Raw genomic sequence first — 21,476 nt, 5'->3', positions numbered from 1 at the left:
GTGAAGCGACCCATTCAGCAACGAATTAAATTAAATTTTAGCATGAGGGAAGTCCAGAATAGACATCCCTGATAATTTTTAGATTAAAAAAAATATTCAGACCTTCCTTATACATCATTAAATAGTAAAAATAAAAAAAGAGGTTGAGTCCATTTTTTCCTTACTCCTTTGCAGGTAATGTTTAAGCATACGATAAAGTTTTTTGCCTTGTTTTTCAGAACCTACTGATGAAAATGTTAAAGTAAATTGTGCATAGTGAATTGTTTGAAAATTTAACCAAATGATGTCCTTCATAATAGCTCCATTCACCCTGTACTGGGTCTAACAAAAGGATCAGCGGGATATCCTTTACTGCTTGCCAGAGTCTTACCTTTCTCAGGGAAGAAGTTTACACTGAAGGTATTGTGTTATATTACACACTGTACACTCTACATAGCTAATGTATCACTTACTTTAATTCACTAGCTGAAGTCTCTTGAACACCTTCCTTTATTATTTCTTCTGTTAGCTCTGCACCCAGTGAATGGCTCAACTGCTTTATCAACTGTTCTCTTTCTTGTTTCTCTCTAAAGGATGGAAACAAATTACACATAAATAAGGACCGGCAAAAACTGTGATAAGTAACACATACATGCCATATCAACATCACAGATAATTTTGAGAAAGAATAATCAATTTCCACATTGGGCTACTTGAGCTTCTCATGCTTCTCTTTCTCAACATAGCAGAGGCAAATGTCTTGCAGCATGACCAACTTTGCAGGGGGTGAAACCTATCCAACCCACACACCCCAACTGATCAAGGTATTGCTTCTTATAATACTCAATGAGAAATAACTCCTAAAGCTACAGCCAGGACAGCTGGCACCATTAGAGATGAGGAGTTGCCTCCCTTTTCATAGAATCATAGAAGATTAGGGTTGGAAGGGACCTCAGGAGGTCATCTAGTCCAGTGGTTCTCAGACTTTTTAAATGGAGCCCCCCCATGGACATTTGTCTAATAGTCAGGGGTCCTTTCAGAAATAAACGGGGGGGGGTGCTTCCTGTGCTGTAGGCCCTAGCAATTGCACCCCACCTTCCCCCAAACTCCCCTTTCAGGAAAAAAACAGGGCTTACAGCGCGGGAAGTGGGGAGCGCAGCAGCAGCAACTTAGGGAACAGTGGCAGCAGGGAGCAGTGAACACCAGCAGCAGCACAGGAAGCGGAGAGCAGGGTCAGCAGCTGCAGCAGCAGCGCAAGGGCAGCAGCAGCATGGGAAGTGTGTCTGGAAGCAGGGGGCTGCTGCTGCTGTTGCAGGAGGTGGGTGGCGACTGCTTCCGTCTCCGGGGACCGCGGAGCTAGACTAGCTCTGTTCCCTGCTCCGTGCCCCTCATGATCCATCTCATGCCCCCCACTTTGAGAACCCTCCAACCTCCTGCTCAAAGCAGGACCAACCCCAACTAAACCATCCCAGCCAGGGGTTTATCAAGCCACACCTTAAAAACCTCTAAGGACGGAGATTCCACCACCTCCCTAGGTAACCCATTCCAGTGCTTCACCATCCTCCTACTGAAAATGTTTATCCTAATATCCCCATCCTCCAGATCATTAATGAAGATGTTGAACAAAACTGGCCCCAGCCCCGATCCTTGGGGCACTCTGCTTGTTACCGGCTGCCAACTAGACATCGAGCCATTGGCCACTACCTGTTGAGCCTGATGATCTAGCCAGTTTTCTATCCATTTTATAGTCCATCCATCCAACTCATACTTCTTTAATTTGCTGGTAAGAACACTGTGGGAGACCATGTCAAAATCTTTGCTAAAGTCACAACATATCATGTCCACCGCTTTCCCCACATCCACAGAGCCAGTTATCTCATTTTAGAAGGCAATCAGGTTGGTCAGTTATGACTTGCTCTTGGTGAATCCAGGCTGACTGTTCCTGATCACCTTCCTTCTTCCAAGTGCCTCAAAATTTGCCACACACAAGTTTTGGGGTGACAGTGATATGTGGGGACAGGAAACAACTCCCACTGCATATCTACCCAGGGTGTTCTACAGGGAGGAAACATATGGGACAAGGTGAAACTGTCCTGTAGTGTTTTATGAATACTGTATGTTGATTTCTTTATGGGAACATTTATTATATGAATGTATGAAACAAAATCCAGAAAAGGAGTGCCAGAACATCCTTAAGGACTTGGCAGAACCTTTGCTCTGTTTTCCCCCCGCCCCCCAAAGGTAGAAAGATGTGAAGGTCCTGGGAGATATCTGGATTTTTATTTTATTATTATTATTGTGTGTACCTCTAACTATACAATTACTATCAGGCTATCTGATACCTGGGTGACAAAGAGCTAACTCAATCCTTGGAAGTTTTACACATCTCTAGGAAGGAAAGCTATTGCCAGTGTTTAAAAGACAATACAGTCAATCTATCTACTACTGCTGCTGGAAGTCTACCTCCAACCTCCTCCCCTGGCAAGATGCCCAGGGGTCTCAGATCAAATAAAGGGACTTCAAAATAGATAAAAAGACTGCCTGTGAATTCAGGGAGAGACAATGACTGAGGCTCAGGCTGAGAGGCAGAGGCTGAAACTGAAGGGGTGCAGAATGCTTTGCCCTGTCCTAAGGCTGGGGAGGGAAGGGGGCTGACTGGGAAAAGTGGGACCCACCTAAACTTTCAAGGAAAAGTGAAGGTTTGGGTAAGATAATATGTAGCTAGGCCTTTTGTTGTTTTAACCCCTTCCTCTCTCCTTATTCCATTCCTATGGATAAGTAAAAACAAATTTTTTTTCTTTTTGAAAAAGCTGCATTTTCATAGTGATCAAAGGCTCTATGTGCTAAACACAGCTGGACCTGCTGAGGGAACACAGCTGGTGAGCAGGGGTGCTGTGACCTGGGGAACCTGTCTAAGAATAGGGTGAAGTGTGGGGTTTCATGCTTAGCCCTGCACTTGGAAGGGTTGCACGTGGCATATGGCTCATGACTGAGTGAGGGGGCACTGCAGCTCACCCTGAGCCATGGAACACTCACCCTGAGCCAGGCTGCCATATTTTTAACTTTGGGGGTCACTATTAGGTATTGCTCTGATTCAATCAGTTTTAAAATGAGAGACAATAAAACAGCATCTTTTAAAAGATCACCTTACAATTTATAGCTAAAACATATTAGAGAATAGTTAAATGAAGCAGAGAAAAAACACACACACAGGTAAATTTAGACCTTTTAACAGAAAGAAGCCATCTGACTCTAACGACTATCCTGGGCTTGATTCATGTTAACGACCTCAGCATAAGGGCAAATACACCGATTACCAGTTCATTGAACTACCCAGTCCCCCAAGTATGCACCCACTGATCATATGTTTTCTACATCTGTAAGAAATGAGACTACTCACTTCTCTTCTTCTGCTCTGCGTTTTTCCTCTTTTACTCTCTCTCTCTCTGCATGGACGACATCTGCTGCAACTTGCTTGAGAATCTCCATCATCATTTCGGACATGAGTTCCTTTGTGGTGGCATCAGAGGCACTGTATGAAGAAAGGCAGCATTTTGATATTTTTCTTTTACTTTAACAACATACTCCAGCTCATAGAATTAGGGAACAAAAATGGGTATTTCAATTAGATTTATCAAACACTGATTTGATAGCCAAGATTCTATAAGAAAACTGCACAGGTTGACTGTCCCATCCAGGATCATTGAGGCAACTCACTGATCAAAATTCTTGGCACTCAAACAGCTTGCCATATACATTCTTGGCTACTACATACCAGCTGCAATTTATAATTTGCCAGCCTACAATAACAAGGGTGGGAAGAACTAAGGACTAAGATATTTTCTGTAATAAGACAACCATTTATGACAGGAAAATGTCTCTCTTTCCCCCTTAGGGACCTCATTATAGTGGAGCTGAAGCTCTGCTTTAATTAAGGTTGAATCACTGTTTAAAAGACAACCATTGTAAGTGCTCTAAAAACCACATGCTAACTCGGATTGTCTTGAATTATGTTGTGCCTCATTAAAATACCAGGTAGAGTTAGTGGTCCAAATTTGGAATGATTTGAGCACGGAATTCCTAAAATATAGCTGTGATCCTAAGAGCACCCCAAAGCTAGATGGCACAGTATTGTCATATTTACCCAAAAGGTGGCATTGTAATAGATCACTGGAAAACCAGTAACTCACTGATCATTAATATTCTTGCATGATGTATGTACGGTTAATTCACACAGAACTCCACAGATATGCTGGAAATGTGGCTAAAATGTGTTTAAACAAGGCATGTCAGGGGGAGTTGATAGACAGGTTTTCTCCAGACACAGGAAAGAGGCCTACACTTCAAATGAGGTGTGGCCAAATTCAATGGGCTGGTCATTTGTATGGGAGGTTGCAGAAAGAGATCATTTGAATTGCAAAAACTCACAGGCAGGGGAGGAATCATCTTGGGGCCTACACCACACAGCATGGAATCCTCACCCAGCAGGGAAAAGGAACTTTACCTGGGGATAACTTTCAGAAGAATACATTTAATAGGTTTACTGGACTATAAAAAGAGGCGCAGAGAACCCCTAAGTTCTCCTTCGCCTGAGGAGACAAAAGAACCGAGCACTTTGAGCTCTGTGAAGGGTCTTGGCTAAAAAACTGGTCAGCTATGCTGGAAGAAAGAACTGGTGAGAGAAAACTTCTTTGAACAAAAGACTCTATTTTGTTAAGTTATAGTGAAGTTTTAGAAGGGTATTTTTGTTTTTATTTATTTGTAACTATTCCTATCTTGATTCCTAATTCCTTATATGTTCTGTTAAATTTCTTAAATGTCCTGTTATTAATAAACTTATTTTACTTTTAGTATAGACCAACTCATGCTTTGATTGAAATAGAGTGTTTGTTAACTCCTGTTAAGGTAAAATGCTGCTCGGTACTGTCTCTTTAAAGAAGCAGCAAATTTGATAAGGTTTTGTGGATGCTACAATAAGAGGGGCTGAGCATTGCAGAATGATGTCTCTGGGGAACTCAGGAATTGGACTTCACTGTTACCTGCTAGGCAAGGTTTGGACTGACAGAGTACTGAAGAGTTGGCTGGCAAGCAGAGAGGCTGGTGTGTCAGGGAGCTGACACAGCTTAGCAGAAGCAAAGCTCTCACTTGCTGAGACTGAGAGGGGTGATACAGTGGCTCACAGTTCTGAGAGCCTTAGCAGATTGTCAAAACAGCCTCCCTAAAAAAGCATATATTTACAAAATCACCTGGTTCTGCTAATATTTTTACCCATACTTGGTGACCAAACTGTCACTTTGATCCTCCCCGAGCTGATCTCACCCACTCAGAATTGACATCAGCTAGTTCATGGAATCCACTGCCCGTATGGGCAAACAATACTGAAAATGTAATAAAGTTCAAACATGGACTGACACAAATGGACAAACAAAAAGTGAAATGTGCATGTGCAGGAAGACTAATGCTCAGTTTGCAGGACACCTGGTGTCCGAGTAACTGGGTGGCTCAAGCTGATGTGCTATGGCTATTGAACATGACCTCTGGCACAGCCACTAAGGAGCCAGCCCTCCCCTAGATAATGACATTGCTTAGTGTAAAGGATCATTCAAACACTGTTTTTGAAAACCTAGTTTTGACTAAAGCTTCGATGAAGGGGACGTTACTTACTTTAACTGATAGTTCTTCGAGATGTGTGGTCCCTATCTGGATTCCACCGTGGGTGCGCATGAGCCAGAACTGGAACATGAGTGTGGAGCTGGAACTGTTGAAAGCCGTGTCTGTCAACCTATGTGCATGCTTCGCGTTGTCCACGTGGTATATCCGAGGTCTTATGTAACTGCATGGGTCAACACACTCTCAGTTTCCTCTTACTACGAGGCATCGAACCCTAAGCAAAGGGGCTAGGGGGATGGATTGGAATCCAGATAGGCACCACACATCTTGAAGAACCATCAGTTACAGGAAGTAACCTCCCCATCTTCTTCGAGTGATGGTCCCTATGTGGATTCCACTGTGGGATGCACAGCGAGCTGTAATCAGAATGGAGGCGGGGCTAGGGCTCTGTAGATACTAGAGTTTCCAGGACTGCAGTGCCTACTGGTGCGTCGATGGAGGCAGCATTAGCCAATGCATAGTGAGCCGTGAACCTATGTATGGAGGTCCACGTTGTTGCTTTGCAGATGTCCTGTCATGAGATGTCGGCAAGGAAGGCTGTCGTAGTCACCTGTGCTCTTGTGGAGTGCATCCTGATGCTTGGTTGGAGTTGGATGCTGGAGAGGGAGTAGCACTCTATAATGCAGCAGACAATCCAGCGGGACATGCATTGGGAAGAAAGTGCACGTCCCTTGCAGTGGTCCACTAAGTCTTGGTTACATCCTGAAGGGGTGAGTGTGTGCTGGAGATAAAAGGCCAGCACCCGTCTAACATTGAGGGAGTGTAAGGTTCTCTCTCTTTCGGAAGAGTGAGACTTAGGGTAGAAAATAGGAAGGTGAATAACCTAGTTAAGGTGGAACTGGGAAGCTACCTTAGAAAGAAAATTGGGATGAAATCAGTGGGAGACGTTATCTTTGTGGAAGAAGGTAAAGGGAGGGAGAGTGTCTGCCATCACACCTGCAAGTTCACTAAACCAACAAGCTGAGGTAATAGTCACAAGGAAAATTACTTTCACAGACAGGTGAGTAAGAGAGCCTAAGGATAGGGGTTCAAAGGGTGGCCTTGTAAGTGCACAAAGGACTAGATTAAGGTCCCAGGTCGGGGTGGGGCTTCTGATGGTTGGGAACAAGTTAAGCAAGACTTGTAAAAATCTAGTGACAGTTGGGTGGCTAAAGCCAGAGAAGCCATCCATTGGTGGGAGGAAAGCACTAATGGCCACTAGGTGAACTTTTATGGAGGAATGTGCGAGACCAGATTGTTGTAGGTGGAGGAGGTAGACCAGGACTCTTGGAACGGACATGCTGGATAAAGAATGGTGATTGTCCGAAGCCCATTGAGTAAATTGCCACCATTTGGCTTGGTAGCAGGCTCTGGTTAACAGACATTGGCTGTGCATGAGTAAATGTCATACTAAGGAGGAGCAGACATTGTCTATTTGTGAGTCCCATCCAAATACCATGCTCTGAGGTGGAGTGGTGCTGGATTGGGGTGTTGGATGCATCTGTGTTGTTGTGAGAGTATGTTTGGTAGGAGGGGAAGGAAGGCTGGGGGGCTGATCGAAAGGTCTGAGTACCAGTGCTGTCTGAGCCACAAAGGGGCTACGAGTATGACCTGTGCCTGGTTTTGTTTCAGTTTGCGAAATACCTGAGGAATTAATGGAATGAGTGGAAAGGACTATCGTGGGTCCAATGTCCATGAAATAAGGAAGGCATCCGCTTTCGATCTCCTTCCCAACAGTCCTCTGGAGCAGAAGAGGGGAAGCTTGTTCTTCATCGCTGAGGTGAACAGGTCCGACGTTGGGGTTTCCCACTGCTGAAAAAAATCTTGGAGAATGGGGTCATGGAGCTCTCATTCAAGAAAGAGATGGAAGGAGCAACTCAGTTTGTCTCCAAGGACATTGTCCCAGGTAAGTGTGCTGCTTGTAATGTAATATTGTGTTGCAAGCACCAGTTCCACAGGCAGACTGCTTCTTGGCTCCCCCTTGTTTGTTTATGTAGAACACTGTTGACATGTTGTCCAACAGAAGTTGGACATGTCTGCCCTAAAGCAGGGGGAGGAGATCATGGCAAGCTCGTAGGACCACTCATTTCTAGGATATTGATATGCATCTGTGCCTCTCTAGGGGACCATAGTCCTTGTGACGGTGCAGCCCTGCACATGGGGCCCACAAGAGATGCATCTGTTACCAGAGTCGTGTCTGGTTCGGGTTGGTGGAATGGTATGCCCACCGGAATTTTGGTAGGGTCTCGCCACCATTTCAGGGAGGCCAGCACTCGTGGGGGGAGGGAAACCCATTTCATCAGGTGGTCTCTCTGTGGGTCGTAAACCGTTCCTAGCCAATATTGCAGGTGGCACACATGAAGCCGAGCACACAGGGTGACTGATGTGGATGCTGCCATGTGTCCAAGGAGTGAGACAAAGACGAACACGTGTGCGTGGATGGTGTTGTAATCACATAATGAAGGTGGTTTAGCGATCTTTGGGGAGAAATTCTCATGCCACTTGAGTCCAGTGTGGCTCCAATAAACGCGAGTCTTTTGGTGGGGATGAGAGTGGATTTTTCTTTGTTGATGCATATGGTCGGCTAACAGGTTTTTGTAAGGTCTGAATGGTCACTAGCATGACAATGCCACCAGTAACCAGTCATCTAGGTAAAGGAACAGTGAGTGACCCAGTCATTGCATGTACACCGCCACAACTGTGAAGACTTTTGTGAATACCCGCTGTGCAGTACCTATCCTGAAGGGAAGGACGCGGAACTGATACTGTGATTGCCCTACTTGGAACTGGAGAAATTTGCAATGGGCAGGGACGATGTCGATGTGAACATAAGCATCTTTCATATAGAGAGCTGCGAATCAGGCCCCATGCTGCAGGGAGAGGGTGTTTTTCGGTATGGTTACCATTCAGAAAAGGAACTTGTGGATGAATTTGTTGAGTGTTCGCAGGTCCAAGATGGGTCTGAGGTCTCCTCCTTTCTTTGGAATAAGGAAGTAGGGAGAGTAGAACCAGTGGTCCCGATGGCAGGGGGAAAGGGGAGGAAGTCTTGCTCTATGGCATCTTTCTGGAGCAGAGTCAATGTTTCCTTGCGCAAGAGCTGAATCTGATTTGTGTTCACATTGATAGTCCGTGGTGGGTGGGGAAGGCGGGAAATTCTATGGAGTACCCTTGTATACGTCTAGGACTCACTGGTTGGCGGTGATCTGGCTCCACTTTTTGTAAAAGGGAGCAAGACAACGTCTGAATTAAATGGGGGAGCCCCCGAGTCGGGGTTTGCGGATCTCTCGCTGCAAATCAAAAATGCTGTCTCAGACATTGATAAGAGATAGAGGCCACTGGACTGGATAGCAGGGGAGTGCCTAGGCCGTTGTGAGCACTGCCGGCGGTGATGCTGCTTTTGTGGGGAGTAAGGCTAGTAAGGCTGGTAAGCAGGCCTGGATTGGTACCAGGGTTGATATGCTTGTCTGTGTTGAAATCTCATAGGGGCCAGAGTATAAAGGCCCAGTGATTGAAGGTGGCCCAGAAGTCCTTCAATGAGTGAAGGCTTTTGTCTGTTTGTCACCGAATAGTTTTTGATTGTCAAAGGACAAGACTTCTAGGGTCATCTGGACCTCCTTTGGGAATCCTGAGGTCTGTAGCCACGAATCCCTCTTCAGTATAAGGCCTGAAGAGATCATGCCGCTTTATCTGCAGCATCCACTGCTGCCTGGATTGATACTTTGGATACCAGTTTACCCTCCTCAATTAAGGCCTGGAATTCTGAGTGTTCTTCTTCCGGTAGTGAGGCCTGGCATTCTGCTAGCCTGGAGTAAGATTTGAAATCATACTTAGCCAATATGACTTGATAGCTGGCTATGCGTAACAGTAGGCCTGCAGATGAGTATACTTTGTGGCTGACAAGGTCTAGTTTTTTTGCTGCTTGATCTGGGGGAGTGGCTCTAGGGTGTTGCTGGCTGTCTCGTTGCACTACAGCCTGGACCACCAGTGAACTGGGTGACGGATGCATGAAAAGGAAGTCGGTGTTCTTGGCTGGAACCAGATACCTGCGTTCTGCGCGTTTAGGTGTTTGAGCTGGGGTATGCCAGATTGTTTGTGCTGGCTGTACGATGGCTTTGTGAATGGGTAATGCTATCTTGGAGGGGCCCGCTGGCTGGAAGATGTCCAGAAATTCATCTTGAGATGAACTCTGTGACATCTTCCATTGGTAATTTGAGGGTTGTTGCCATGCGTCTCAGGAGATCTTGATATTGTCCATGATTGTCAGGTGGAAATGTGGATGGTGGGATGATAATGTCATCTCGCGACGATGAGGCCCCTGTGGGGAGGCGGTGGGTCCATTGGTCCCGATGGATCCATCAGTACCAGCAGTGCTGCGGCGCCTCATTGTTCCCCAGATACCGATGGTATAGTTTATATTGATGGAAGATGAGACAATGTCGCTTGGTGGACCCTGTGGGTATCTGAACCATTGTTGCTGTGGCAGAACTTGCATTGGCACGTAGTAATGTGGCAGACTGTGTTCCGGGAAGAAGTGTTGTTCTGGTTCAGATGACCAAAGGGAGTCTGACAGCTCCAGCAGTGGTTGTGCCATTGGTATGGGCGGTCCCAACAGCAGTTGTGTTGCCTGTGGAGGTTGCGAGGCTGGCAGGGGTTGTGGAGCCGACGGAGGTTATGGGGCCGGTGGTCCCCCTAGAGCTGTAAAACATTGTGGTACGATCAATGGCTTGTTGGCTGGAGATGGGGATTGTTAGGTATGATGTGTCCCCCTACGTGTGGAACCCTCCATTGGTCATAAGAGTTCTGCTGTGGGGGTTAGCAGTGATAATCGGCCCAGAATACGTGGTACCGAGTCTGGTGTGCTTAGTGATGGTCTGTGGGGGCTACAGAGGCAGTCGGACTAGCAGTGTGCTTCCATTTCCTGTCTGCCTTTCCCCTCTTGGGCGCTGGAGCCACCAAGTCCGCTCACGACTTCTCACCTGGCTGGTCATGGATTGGGGAGGGAATGTGTTGTTTAGGGGTGGTCCCTTTTGGGGATCCACCTTTGTGCCCATGGCCATGCCTTTTTTAATGTGACTTGGCCGGTGCTGTTGGCACCGCCGGTACCAACACGGCTGCTGGTGCTGGAATCGTTGGTTCTGATGGATGCTCTGGCAGTTCCGGCAGTGCCACCTCCTGGTGCGCATGTGGACGCATAGCTTCTTTCATTAGAAATTTTCAAAGCCTAAATTCAAAGCCTCTCGGGCTCTCAACAGGAAGGAGCGACAGATAGAGCACCGTGAGATTATATGGAATTCCCTCAAACAGTATAGGCAGCGTTGGTGTTTATTACTCAACGAGAAGAACCAAGGGCATGTGGCGCAGTTTTTAAAACCAGCTTGTTTTGGCATACTCCCCACACAAACAGGATGGGGAAAAAACCTGGAGACTTTTCTAATTCTAACTTTTAACTAATTTTTTAACTTTTTTTTTTTTTTTTTTAAAACTATACCAGGCTAAGGCTAAATAATTACTCTTGCCAATGAAAAATGCTACTTGCTATGCAGGATCTAATGAGGAGAAAATGATGTTCCAACTATAGCCATGAGGCGGTAAGAGGAAACTGAGGAGGTGTCAACCCACCCAGTCACACAAGACCTCAGACATACCATGTGGACAACGCGAGGCGTGCATTCGGGTCGACGAACATTGCTTTCAACAATTCCAGCTACAGCACATGGTGTGTATGTGCACCCATGGTGGAATCCACATAGGTACCATCACTCGAAGAAGAACTGGGTTTCCAAAAAACATAGATTTTTTATGATTCCTCAACAAATAAGGGATCATCAAAGGGACCTTTGCTCACTGGGAAGCACTGACAGAACAGAACTATAAAGGGAGTGGGAGAGCTGGGCATCTTCCCTGTCGACAACGTATTTCAGAGGGAACGTAGTGGACACCATAGCTCCCCTTCAGCCAAACTGTGGCCATAGAGGTGACGGCTAGTGCCTGTTTTAGAAAAGAAAGTTACTGATTTGCCCTAGGTTTGCAGTGTTGGCCCTTCCAAACGTATTTCCCTATTTTCCATGGTTTTCAGAGACTGTGGGGCAGTAGAAAGGAGGACAACAAGGGAAGGGGTGCTGAAGAATTCCCTAAGGTCCACAGCCTTTGCTAACAGATCAAAGCAGAACAAGCACAGTGAGCTACTTCTGTGGTCAGAGAAAGAGAAGACAGGAGCTGAAACACAGTAGCCTGGAATATGTAGGAATGCTGTTTGGCAACCAAGAATTTTGATCAGTGCGATGCCTCTATTATCCTGGATGGATGGAGTTAACCCAATAGTCCTTTCCAGACTAGTGGACTGAGTGCATATGAAAACTGTGGTTTGCACCAAGCCTAATCACTTGGACCTTAGAATCATCACAACCTACGGTCTGGAAGGACTATAAAGACTATTTTTTTAAATATACGCACAGAATACATTTCAGGAAAGTGTCATTTCAAGCATGGGGAGGGAGCCAACACTGGCCCTATCAATCCTGACATTGTCCCTTTAAATAATAATAAACAGAAAATATCCAGCCACTTAAGACATCTTCGCCTCTTCAATATAAATGACAGTTTGCAGTTGTCATGCTAGTTGCTAGTAAGGCAGAGTGGCACCTAGATGTGACAGGCCCCTAAAATGTCAATAATTAGTAATAATTGCCTTTACCATATAGCTGCAGTCACGTAAGCGGCTCCTGTCTTGCAGATTTCTTTGCACTCTCCTTTGAGAACTTCATGCACCAGGCCCTCCACCACCTCTGCAATGTCCTAAAAAGATACATACAGGAGAAAATACTGAGAATGAGGGTTTGATATTTATATAGGAATGCACACAGATGTCATTTGGGGTCAGAAATCTTTAGAACTGGGGAATTTATGAAGCAGGCAGTTAGTTACTTGTACGTGGAGCAAATTCAATCTGGAAGTCAAAACAATATGGAACCCCATTATGCCTTTTTTCAGTCACTTTCAAAATAATAGAAGTGTAAAACATTAATCCCAATAAGCAAGAAAAGCAACCCCTGAATTAAGCCTGTAAAAAAAAAAAAAAAAGTATAAAATATAAATAACTGATTTTTCTTAATATCTCAAAGGTTTAATATTTTCATGTATGAACATTTTTTCTCTAACAGTTATAGTTTTAATGGTTAATAATAATAAAATTAACCTAATTTAATTAAATAGCTACTTTCATCTCAATGGACTTGTCTTACCCTTCACTGAAATGCAGCCACATCTGAGGTGGAGCAGAGCAGCTACAGGACTATACCAAGCAGCTGTACACAACAATTTAGGATACTCATTGAAGAATGCCACCAAATCCAATTAAAACTGCAGGAGGAAGTGAGGACACATAGCACAGAATGACCCAAATTGGCATGTGCCCATGACTCAAGGTCAACAGCCCTACTCTTGTGACAAGGACCTTGGTTTTAGGTCTCATCTGAAAGATGACACACGGCTATTTTGGGGATTGGTTTAGCGCTTGACTCACTAAGAAACAGTGCCACCTGCTGAATCACAATCAGTAGTTTCCGCACCGATGTAAGTTTTCATTAGAGGTCTCTCATCTAAGCACTGACTACACACAATCTTGCTTAGCCTAAGATAGATTTGACATAGTGACAATTTCAGCATGGCTCATCAGACATTTAGCTCCCATTAACAACTGGAGCCAGGTTTCCCCAAATGCTACAATGAAGCTGTACCCAAGTTTCTCTTTGTTTATGAAAATTCAGGATAACAAGTAATTTAACTATTCAGAGCTCTAGAGCAGTGACTTTCTCTGGTCTCTATTATCTTAATACAGAGATTCAGAAACAGGAAAGAAATTGTCCAATTCCAGTACTGACAATTATGTAACAAAAGGGCAACTGAAATAATATTCAATATGCATTTCTCCTAAGCTTATGGTTTCTAGGAACAAGGTCTCTTACCATGTCTGTATACATAGGCTGAGGTTTTGAAGGTGGAATCTCAGGCTGCACAATAGGCTGAAATGGTGCTGGAGGACGAGGTAACAGTGAAGGCAGAGGCTGAGCTTGAGGCTGGACTTGTATCATTGTCCCTTCGGACTCCACACCTTTCTCTTCTACTCTTCCTTCTGCAGGCAAAATTGAGAGGAAAACATCCAGCCATTAATAAAAAGCAAAACAGAAGCAGTCTGCATAACTTTTAATTGACCAAAGTAATTTTCTTCAAAAGTTGGATTGTTTGATAAATTGCATTAAGTCATAAACATGAGCTCTTATGAAGGCTCAGTGCACTGTAATTAATTGTAGACATTCTAATTTGCATCAGATTACATACTGTATTAATTGACAATTTATTTATGATACAAAGACTATTTTAAATAATAAGCAGGTGTGGCATTTACATGCACACATTTCGTTCTCTCACACACTAAATATACAGCCTATTTTAAGTAGTTATGGTTAATATGGTATCTTTATATTTTGTCTGTCTGACATGGCAGAAGCATAATATTTGAAAGAAAATGCACTCCCTTTAGAACTGGGCAAATAATTGATAACATTTATTTAACAAACTGGCCTCTTTTTCTGTTTGCAACTTGTCTGCAAGTAGTTTTTTAACTGATTCTCAGTTTATAAATCATTCACAAGCACTTTGCTCTATGTATTCAGGACTCAAGGTTCTACTTTTGTTGGTTAGTTTCTGATTGGAAACAAGGTATGGTTTCTGCTCCCTGACTAGTTGAGTAACTTTTTAGAATCAAGTTTCACTGAAAATACTCATGATGGGAAGTTCAAAATTTGATTTCCATTAATACCCTTAACACAAAGCTTGTTTGCTAGAATACACATGGAGAGCAGACCCCTGAAGCAAGTTGTGGTTTCTATTTCATTGAACATCTATGCAAAATTCTCACAGCTTTAACCCAAGTAAACTGGGAAAAATCAACAAAACAAAGACAGGAGGTTTCTGAACAGCATCTAAGAGTTGGCCATGTCCACCTGCTCTCACCTGTCACATTCATACTGGCTTTCTGGATGCTGCTGGCTGGCTCCCCAGCAGTGCTCCCTCCTGTGTACTTGTTCTGCCCATTGAAGCTACATACAGGTACATGGCAAGTTATTAGAGGTAATGGTCCTCCGTTTACAATTTCTCCAATGGATGCAGTTAGTTTCTGCTTAACAAACGATGATTTTCTTGGTTTAGGCAATCCCTCAGACTCCAGGAAAGCTAAGCGATTTAGCTCCACATAACTAGTGAAAAACAAACAAACAAACACACAATCAACAATATGACAGCTGTAGCCTGTACAAATCCGAAAGGCACAGGGAATGAGGTCAGACATTAAGATTTTTTATAATTGTGCTTTTCTTTCCACCCAGGTGATTTTATAATTGTGATAAAAATACAATTAACTTCACAGAAGATTATTTTACTTTAGCAAAGCTTTTGATACAGTCTCCCACAGTATTCTTATCAGAAAGTTAAAGAAGTATGGGTTGGATGAATGGACTATAAAATGGATAGAGAGCTGGCTAGATCATCGGGCTCAACAGGTAGTGATCAGTGGGGCTCAATGTTTAGCTGGCAGCCCGTCACAAACGGAGTGCCCCAGGATTCGGTGCTGGGGCCGGTTTTCTTCAACATCTTCATTAATGATCTGGAGGATGGGGTAGATTGCACCCTCAGCAAGTTTGCAGATGACACTAAGCTCGGGGGAGTGGTAGATACCCTGGAAGGTAGGGATAGGCTACAGAGTGACCTAGACAAAATGGAGGTGTGGGCCAAAAGAAATCTGATGAGGTTCAACAAGGACAAGTGCAGAGTCCTGCACTTAGGACGGAAGAATCCCATGCACAGCTACAGACTGGAGATCGACGGGCTAGTCAGCAGTTCTGCAGAAAAGGACCTGGGGGTTACAGTGGATAAGAAGCTGGATATGAGTCAGCAGTGTACCTTGGTTGCCAAGAAGCATATTGGCATATTGGGCTGCATTAGCAGGAGCATTGCCAGCAGATCGAGAGAAGTGATTATTCCCCTCTATTCGGCATTGGTGAGGCCGCATTTGGAGTATTGTGTCCAGTTTTGGGCCCTCCACTACAAAAAGGATTTGGACAAGTTGGAGAGTCCAGCGGAGGGCAACAAAAATGATTAGAGGGCTGGAGCACAAGATTTATGAGGAGAGGCTGAGGGAACTAGGCTTGTTTAGTCTGCAAAAGAGAAGAATGAGGGGGGCTTTGATAGCAGCTTTTAACTACCTAAAAGGGGGTTCCAGGGAGGATGGAGGTAGGCTGTTTTCAGTGGTAGTAGATGACAGAACAAGGAGCAATGGTCTTAAATTGCAGTGGGGGAGGTCTAGGTTGGATATTAGGAAAAAGTGTTTCACTAGGAGGGTAGTGAAGCACTGGAATGACTTACCTAGGGAGGGAATCTCCATCTTTAGAGGTTTCTAAGCTGTGGCTTGACAAAGCCTTGGCTGGGATGATTTAGCTGAGGTTAGTCCTGCTTTGAGCAGGGGGTTGGACTAGATGACCTCCTGAGGTCCCTTCCATCTCTAATCTTCTATGTTTTTATTATTCTAATTCTGTTTTTTTTCACTACAAAAAGCTTAAAATATGACAGTGGATGATAAATATAAAATAACAAGTGGTTTTAATTAAAGCCTTCCTCACTCACAGAATATAAAATCACTTTTGGCAGTTTGTGACTGCAACTTCATGTCTCCCATTGGAGGAGTCCTAGCCTAATAAAAGCCTAAAGAAGAAATGGCAACTTTTCCGTGGGGTTGTATACTTACTACTACTTTTCCCTAACACAGTGCCTTTCATTACACTACATGACATGTGGCATGCCCTACCCCTACCACTGCCAAAAGAGGTCTTTAAAATGAAAAAAGCATATAGAGCACCAGGGGCTCAGATTGGGCAGGGTCACACCAGGTTGCCAACCTAGAACTCTTTTTTTTTTTTTTTTTGGAGACTGCCATCTTAGGTCTGGTCTACAATGGCGGTGAAATTTGGCAGAGTAGTTTGTGTAACGCACGTCGACTTTCATAACTTCCCTTCAGTGTGCCATCTCCATTATGCTGTGCCAATGAGAAATGTGTTCCTGCCGATGCAGCACTACGCTTTTTGGGGAGATGGTTTAATTGAATTTACTTCCAGATCAATTGAGCGGGTCTTCACTTCCGCTCAATCAATCCGGATAGATTGATCTGATGGTGGCAAATTTGCCACCATCACTGTGTACATACTTTTCCTTGCCAGAATCTCGGCTTACTTTAAAAAATCAAAACCCTAGTTCTCATGGATCTTGTTTATACGACGAAAGTTGACTAATGTAACTAAACCAATTTTAAATTTATCTAGTTTAACTGGTGCAAACCTGCAATGTAGATGCATTTAAAGCAGCTTAGCTTAATTCAGTAATTTACCGATGCAAGCTAAACCACATTAAAACCTTCAGATTCAAGACAGAACGCCCTCCAACCTTGCTCAACTCACACTAGGTCAGCCAGCCAGTAGAGTTATTGAATAGTAGTGAGAGATGCTCCTTACCAAAGCCTAAGCATGCTGCCTTCACAGCATTCATAACACAGGGTGCTACAAAAGGTGAACTTTAAATATATGTATTTATAAATAAGCAAATGTCCTTTAAAATTATGGAGCTAATGCCCCAGTGCAGAACATTTCTATATTAAGGATGGGCTTTCCCACAATACTCAGCATCAGTTTAACTCGTTTTCCATTTAAGTCAATGGCAAAACTCCCCGACTTCAATGGGAGCGGTTAGGCCAACAATAATCACTCTGGAAAATCCCACCTTACACCCTCAACTGGTTTCTGAAGCTTTCTAATGACTCATATATAGTGTGTTTTGGTTATTAGCCACACTCACCACAGAATTCAACAATGACTGGATAGTTATATCATTTAGAGCTGCAAGTCACCTTCAATTCATACAACGGAGGTTTTGAGGCAATCCTCTGCATATTTTAATAACCATCATTGGTGGTAATGTAACAATGTTGTCTGCCTTGTTAGCTCTAGCTTCACTGGAGGGGATAGATTTCAAGGCCAGAAGAGACCACACTGTGATCCTCTAGTCTGACCTTCTGTATAACACAGGTTATAGAAGGTCCCCCAAAATAACTCCTTTGGAACTAGAACAGATCTTTTAAAAAAATCGGGTCTTGATTTTAACTCATGTCTCTCTCTTGTTGACAAGCTGCAGCTCTTATCTGGGATCAAAGATGTGTTTGTATATCAGCGAGCACAACAGGGCACTGAGCAGGGTCTTTGGGCATTAACTACAATACAAACTCTCCTTGCCTCTTACCCATCAGACACACTCAGGCCATAATAACTTATAAAATCAGTGGCTTCTTCACAGTCTATAAACAATAGCATGCGAACCAAGTTATCCAGAGGAAAGACAGTGGATCTCTGAGTGTTCACAGTGTAGGCAATATTGAGAGACTTTAGAGCATCTCTGCGTATCTGGGGAAAAAAGAAAAAAGAAAAAAGCCAAGTAACTGTTAAACTTCTGAAAGACCTCATAAAATATGTATTAGACAAAGCTATTCTTCACACCTAGGAAATTAAGAGGGCACTGTCAATATGAAAATCAGTTTTGGAAAATTATACATTAATACCACCTTCAATTATTCAATCTGAAAGAACTGTTTATATTTACTTTTCTTTTCACTTTTTACACTGTTCGCTTTTTAGCTTTCACTCATCGCGGACAGTGAACCAAGCCTGGCTTCTTACAAGTGTTTTCTTTTGTTTCTCATGCACTAGCACAAGTGTCTAAGGGTTTCCAACACTGGGACACTGACATTTCCCAAAACAAGCCAAGGTCGTTTCTTTGTTCTCTGTTTGTATTGTGCCTAGCACAATGGGGTCCTGGTCCATGACTTGGACTTCTAGGCAGTATAATACCACAAATAAGACGACTAAATGAGACCCCAAAATAAATAACACCCTGAAAATATGTTCCATATTTGGTGGGATATAAGAATATCAAATTTTAAAATAGTTATGCACTCACACTGAAAGCAAATCCTTTTCTCTTTTGAATTATGGTGGAAAGGGATTTTGGTTGTTTCTTTTGTAAACCTGAGGGTGTTTTTTTTTTTTTTTTAAGAATACAGCAGAAATATTGGGGTTAAATTGGGTTTGGTGCTCTTTGAAACAACCCTCCCTACACACTGTATTATTAGATACCAGTACAAAACACACAAATCTCCTTTTTCTTACCTGGTTGAAGTAACAGTGTAAAAGACAGGCATTCAGATAGGAAGCTGCTCGCACCAACTTGAAAAACCTTACAAAATTATTGCTGTTTAACGCAGCAAAGGCTTGAACTGCAAATCTAACTTCAGCTGAGTTTCGAACAGAAGGACGAAACTGCTGCACTTCTCTGTTGAGACAAGAAAGATGGGAGTTTTTCACCAAAAAATTAATGGCCACACCTTGACAGTGACCTCTATGAATGTATTTTTAAAAATGGTCGCTTTTAAAACACTCACACAATTAAAGATAGTCTTGATGTCTTGACAGTGTAACTTAAATTAGTAAATTAAATTAGTAGCAATATCTTATCATTTATACTCTTACACAATAGTTCAATTAGCATTAACATAGGAGTATTATTGTTATGGCTGGGAAAGCAAATTAATTTTAAAATGTATGTTTTTAGGCACTTTCTGAAAAAAGAATCCCCTTTGATTAAAGACTCATGCTTTTCTCAGCCCAAAAAGTGAGTTTTGAGTTACATACACATGGGGAAAAAATAAAAGTGGTGTTGAAGTACTTAAAGAAATTTAATGTTTTTCAGATGAATTAAAAATATGGTTCTGTTTATTTCAATAGTTAGATATTAAAAAAAGATGTTTATTCAAATATTTATATTCAAAGGTTAGTTTCTTCTGAGGAAGAACATTTTAGTAAATTCCATCCACCCAGTTGGGGAGTGGTATGAGTTTTTCTTTTTACTAAAATAAGCTAACAGTTTTTAAAAAGCAAACTGCAGGAAAAATGGGTGTAGTTTGAAATTTGTCCAATAAATAGTCCTTAATGAAAGAAAGTGAAAGTTTGAGAGGGTTGGGGTGAAAATGAACAAATATGTTTTAGGCAACTGAAAAATAATTTCTGAGCATCTGCAGAGTAAGGAAGTCCTTCCCCTTTTGTGATATCACTGCAAATTTCCCAGGTCCATCCTGCACTGCTAGTCTCAGAATGCATGAGGCTTGCATTAGAACACAGAAAAATCTATCTCCATACGTTACTCACAACCTTAACACTAGCAACAGGAGAGAAATGCAGATTACAAAAATTTCAGAGAGGCAGCAGTTTTACAGTTTCTCTGTAATTTTTGTTCCATTCTGTCATATTCAGCAAATTCTAAGCTTACATGTAGAAATCTACATTTATCTTTGGCAAAGATACAGCTATCACAATATAAATTAATGTAATGCTGTCCTGCTAACCCAGACACACTGAAAACTGTCTCCAGTCCAACTATTCCCATCACAAACGTCTGAATGTGACCATCACCCACTACATTTGTCTCAGTGAGAAGAAAAACAAGAACATAATGGGAATGATTCAAATGCTAAAATGATTAGAGCATAAACAGTTTCTTTCTTCTCCTCTCTCTCTCTAAAAAGTAAGTTGAAGGAAATGAAATGCAAAAACTAAATATATAATAATGTAAATCTCCATGGTAACAACTTGTATCTTTCAAAATGTAACAGTAAACCCTTCACTTTCATTAAGATCTTCTAAATATGATTTATATATTGTACAAATGCTCCTGAGGCAAAAGATTTGGTAAGTGGGACAAGATGACAATTCACCTGAGAATATCCCCCTTGTTGAGATTCAGCAGGACATTGTAGCCTCTGAACTCTGCTTCACTCTTGCAGTAAATACCCTTATTAGCCAGGTCCTGGTACATCTCCTTCAGGCTCTGCAAACATTTAGTCATGTTCTCATTGTTTATCTTGGCATCAAAGGAGGACATGGGCTCCTCACACAAGTGGTGGGCACAATGGATGTGAAAGCGAGCACACTTCTCCATCAATGATACTGTTAGAGGGTCACAAAGATGTTGCTGGGTTATATCCTGACCAAAATGAAAAGCAAAATATTTGTAAATGTAGCAATAATTACAAACACAGCAAAAGAGCAAAGCCATTTTGAATTTCATCTGGACATTCTATATTTTTCACACAAGCATTCTAGGGAAAGCTCTGTAATTTTGAAAGGACGAGTCTTTTTTGTTTTGTTTTGTTTTTAACATGTTTTTTAGCTTTTAAAATGCCACAGGTGTATTTGGATTCTAGCTGTCAAATGGGTCCAAGTACCTTTCTTATGCCACGTGTCCTATTCCATACAAAATCATACCACTCGCGGTAATTCCCTTCCCCTTGATCCATGATCTGGGTAACTAAATAGTCCATGGTCATGCTCAACACCTCTGAAGGTCTCAGTTCATGAGGCAAAGGCTCCTCCTGGTCTGCTGAAGACCTGCTGTATTCCTTTATTGCTGCTGCATGGTCTACCTAAGAAAGCAGGAAGAAAGCAATCAAAGAAGTATGTTAAAATTCTGAGTATAAAGTTGATTGTCTTAACTGTGGCCAAATATCTATTTTCAGAATAGAGTAGGCTGTTGAAAAGGAGTCTGAGATTGTCCATACTAAAGGCCAAACCACTATCAACCCTTGTTGTGAAGGACATCATTTACATAAGAACAGCCATACTGGGTCATACCAAGGGTCCATCTAGTTCAATATCCTCTCTCAGAAAGTGGCCAGTGCCAGATGCTTCAGAGGAAATGAT

The 21,476-nt window shown here is 42.8% G+C and overlaps 1 protein-coding gene across 3 annotated transcripts in view; it reads right to left on the bottom strand.

Moving 5' to 3' along the window:
* MCM3AP (minichromosome maintenance complex component 3 associated protein) overlaps positions 1 to 21,476 on the bottom strand; it is an 80,188-nt gene that overhangs the window by 38,528 nt on the left and 20,184 nt on the right. For all 3 annotated transcript variants that reach the window (XM_067548817.1, XM_067548818.1, XM_067548819.1), the window contains exons 8-16: positions 21,002 to 21,199; positions 20,492 to 20,760; positions 18,891 to 19,053; positions 17,968 to 18,128; positions 14,641 to 14,882; positions 13,593 to 13,759; positions 12,323 to 12,423; positions 3,380 to 3,511; positions 453 to 566 (exon numbers count right to left, since the gene is read on the bottom strand). In XM_067548817.1, coding sequence (XP_067404918.1) covers positions 453 to 566; positions 3,380 to 3,511; positions 12,323 to 12,423; positions 13,593 to 13,759; positions 14,641 to 14,882; positions 17,968 to 18,128; positions 18,891 to 19,053; positions 20,492 to 20,760; positions 21,002 to 21,199 — 1,547 coding nt within the window. The remainder of the gene's footprint in view (positions 1 to 452; positions 567 to 3,379; positions 3,512 to 12,322; positions 12,424 to 13,592; positions 13,760 to 14,640; positions 14,883 to 17,967; positions 18,129 to 18,890; positions 19,054 to 20,491; positions 20,761 to 21,001; positions 21,200 to 21,476) is intronic.

This window comes from Emydura macquarii, unplaced genomic scaffold (genome assembly GCF_026122565.2).
Source record: "Emydura macquarii macquarii isolate MOO-44397 ecotype Brisbane River unplaced genomic scaffold, CSIRO-AGI_Emac_v2 contig_1253, whole genome shotgun sequence".
In the NCBI taxonomy this organism is placed as follows: domain Eukaryota; kingdom Metazoa; phylum Chordata; order Testudines; family Chelidae; genus Emydura; species Emydura macquarii.
The sequence above is the reverse complement of the archived record's forward strand: the minus strand, read 5'-3'. Positions and strand labels throughout refer to the sequence as shown.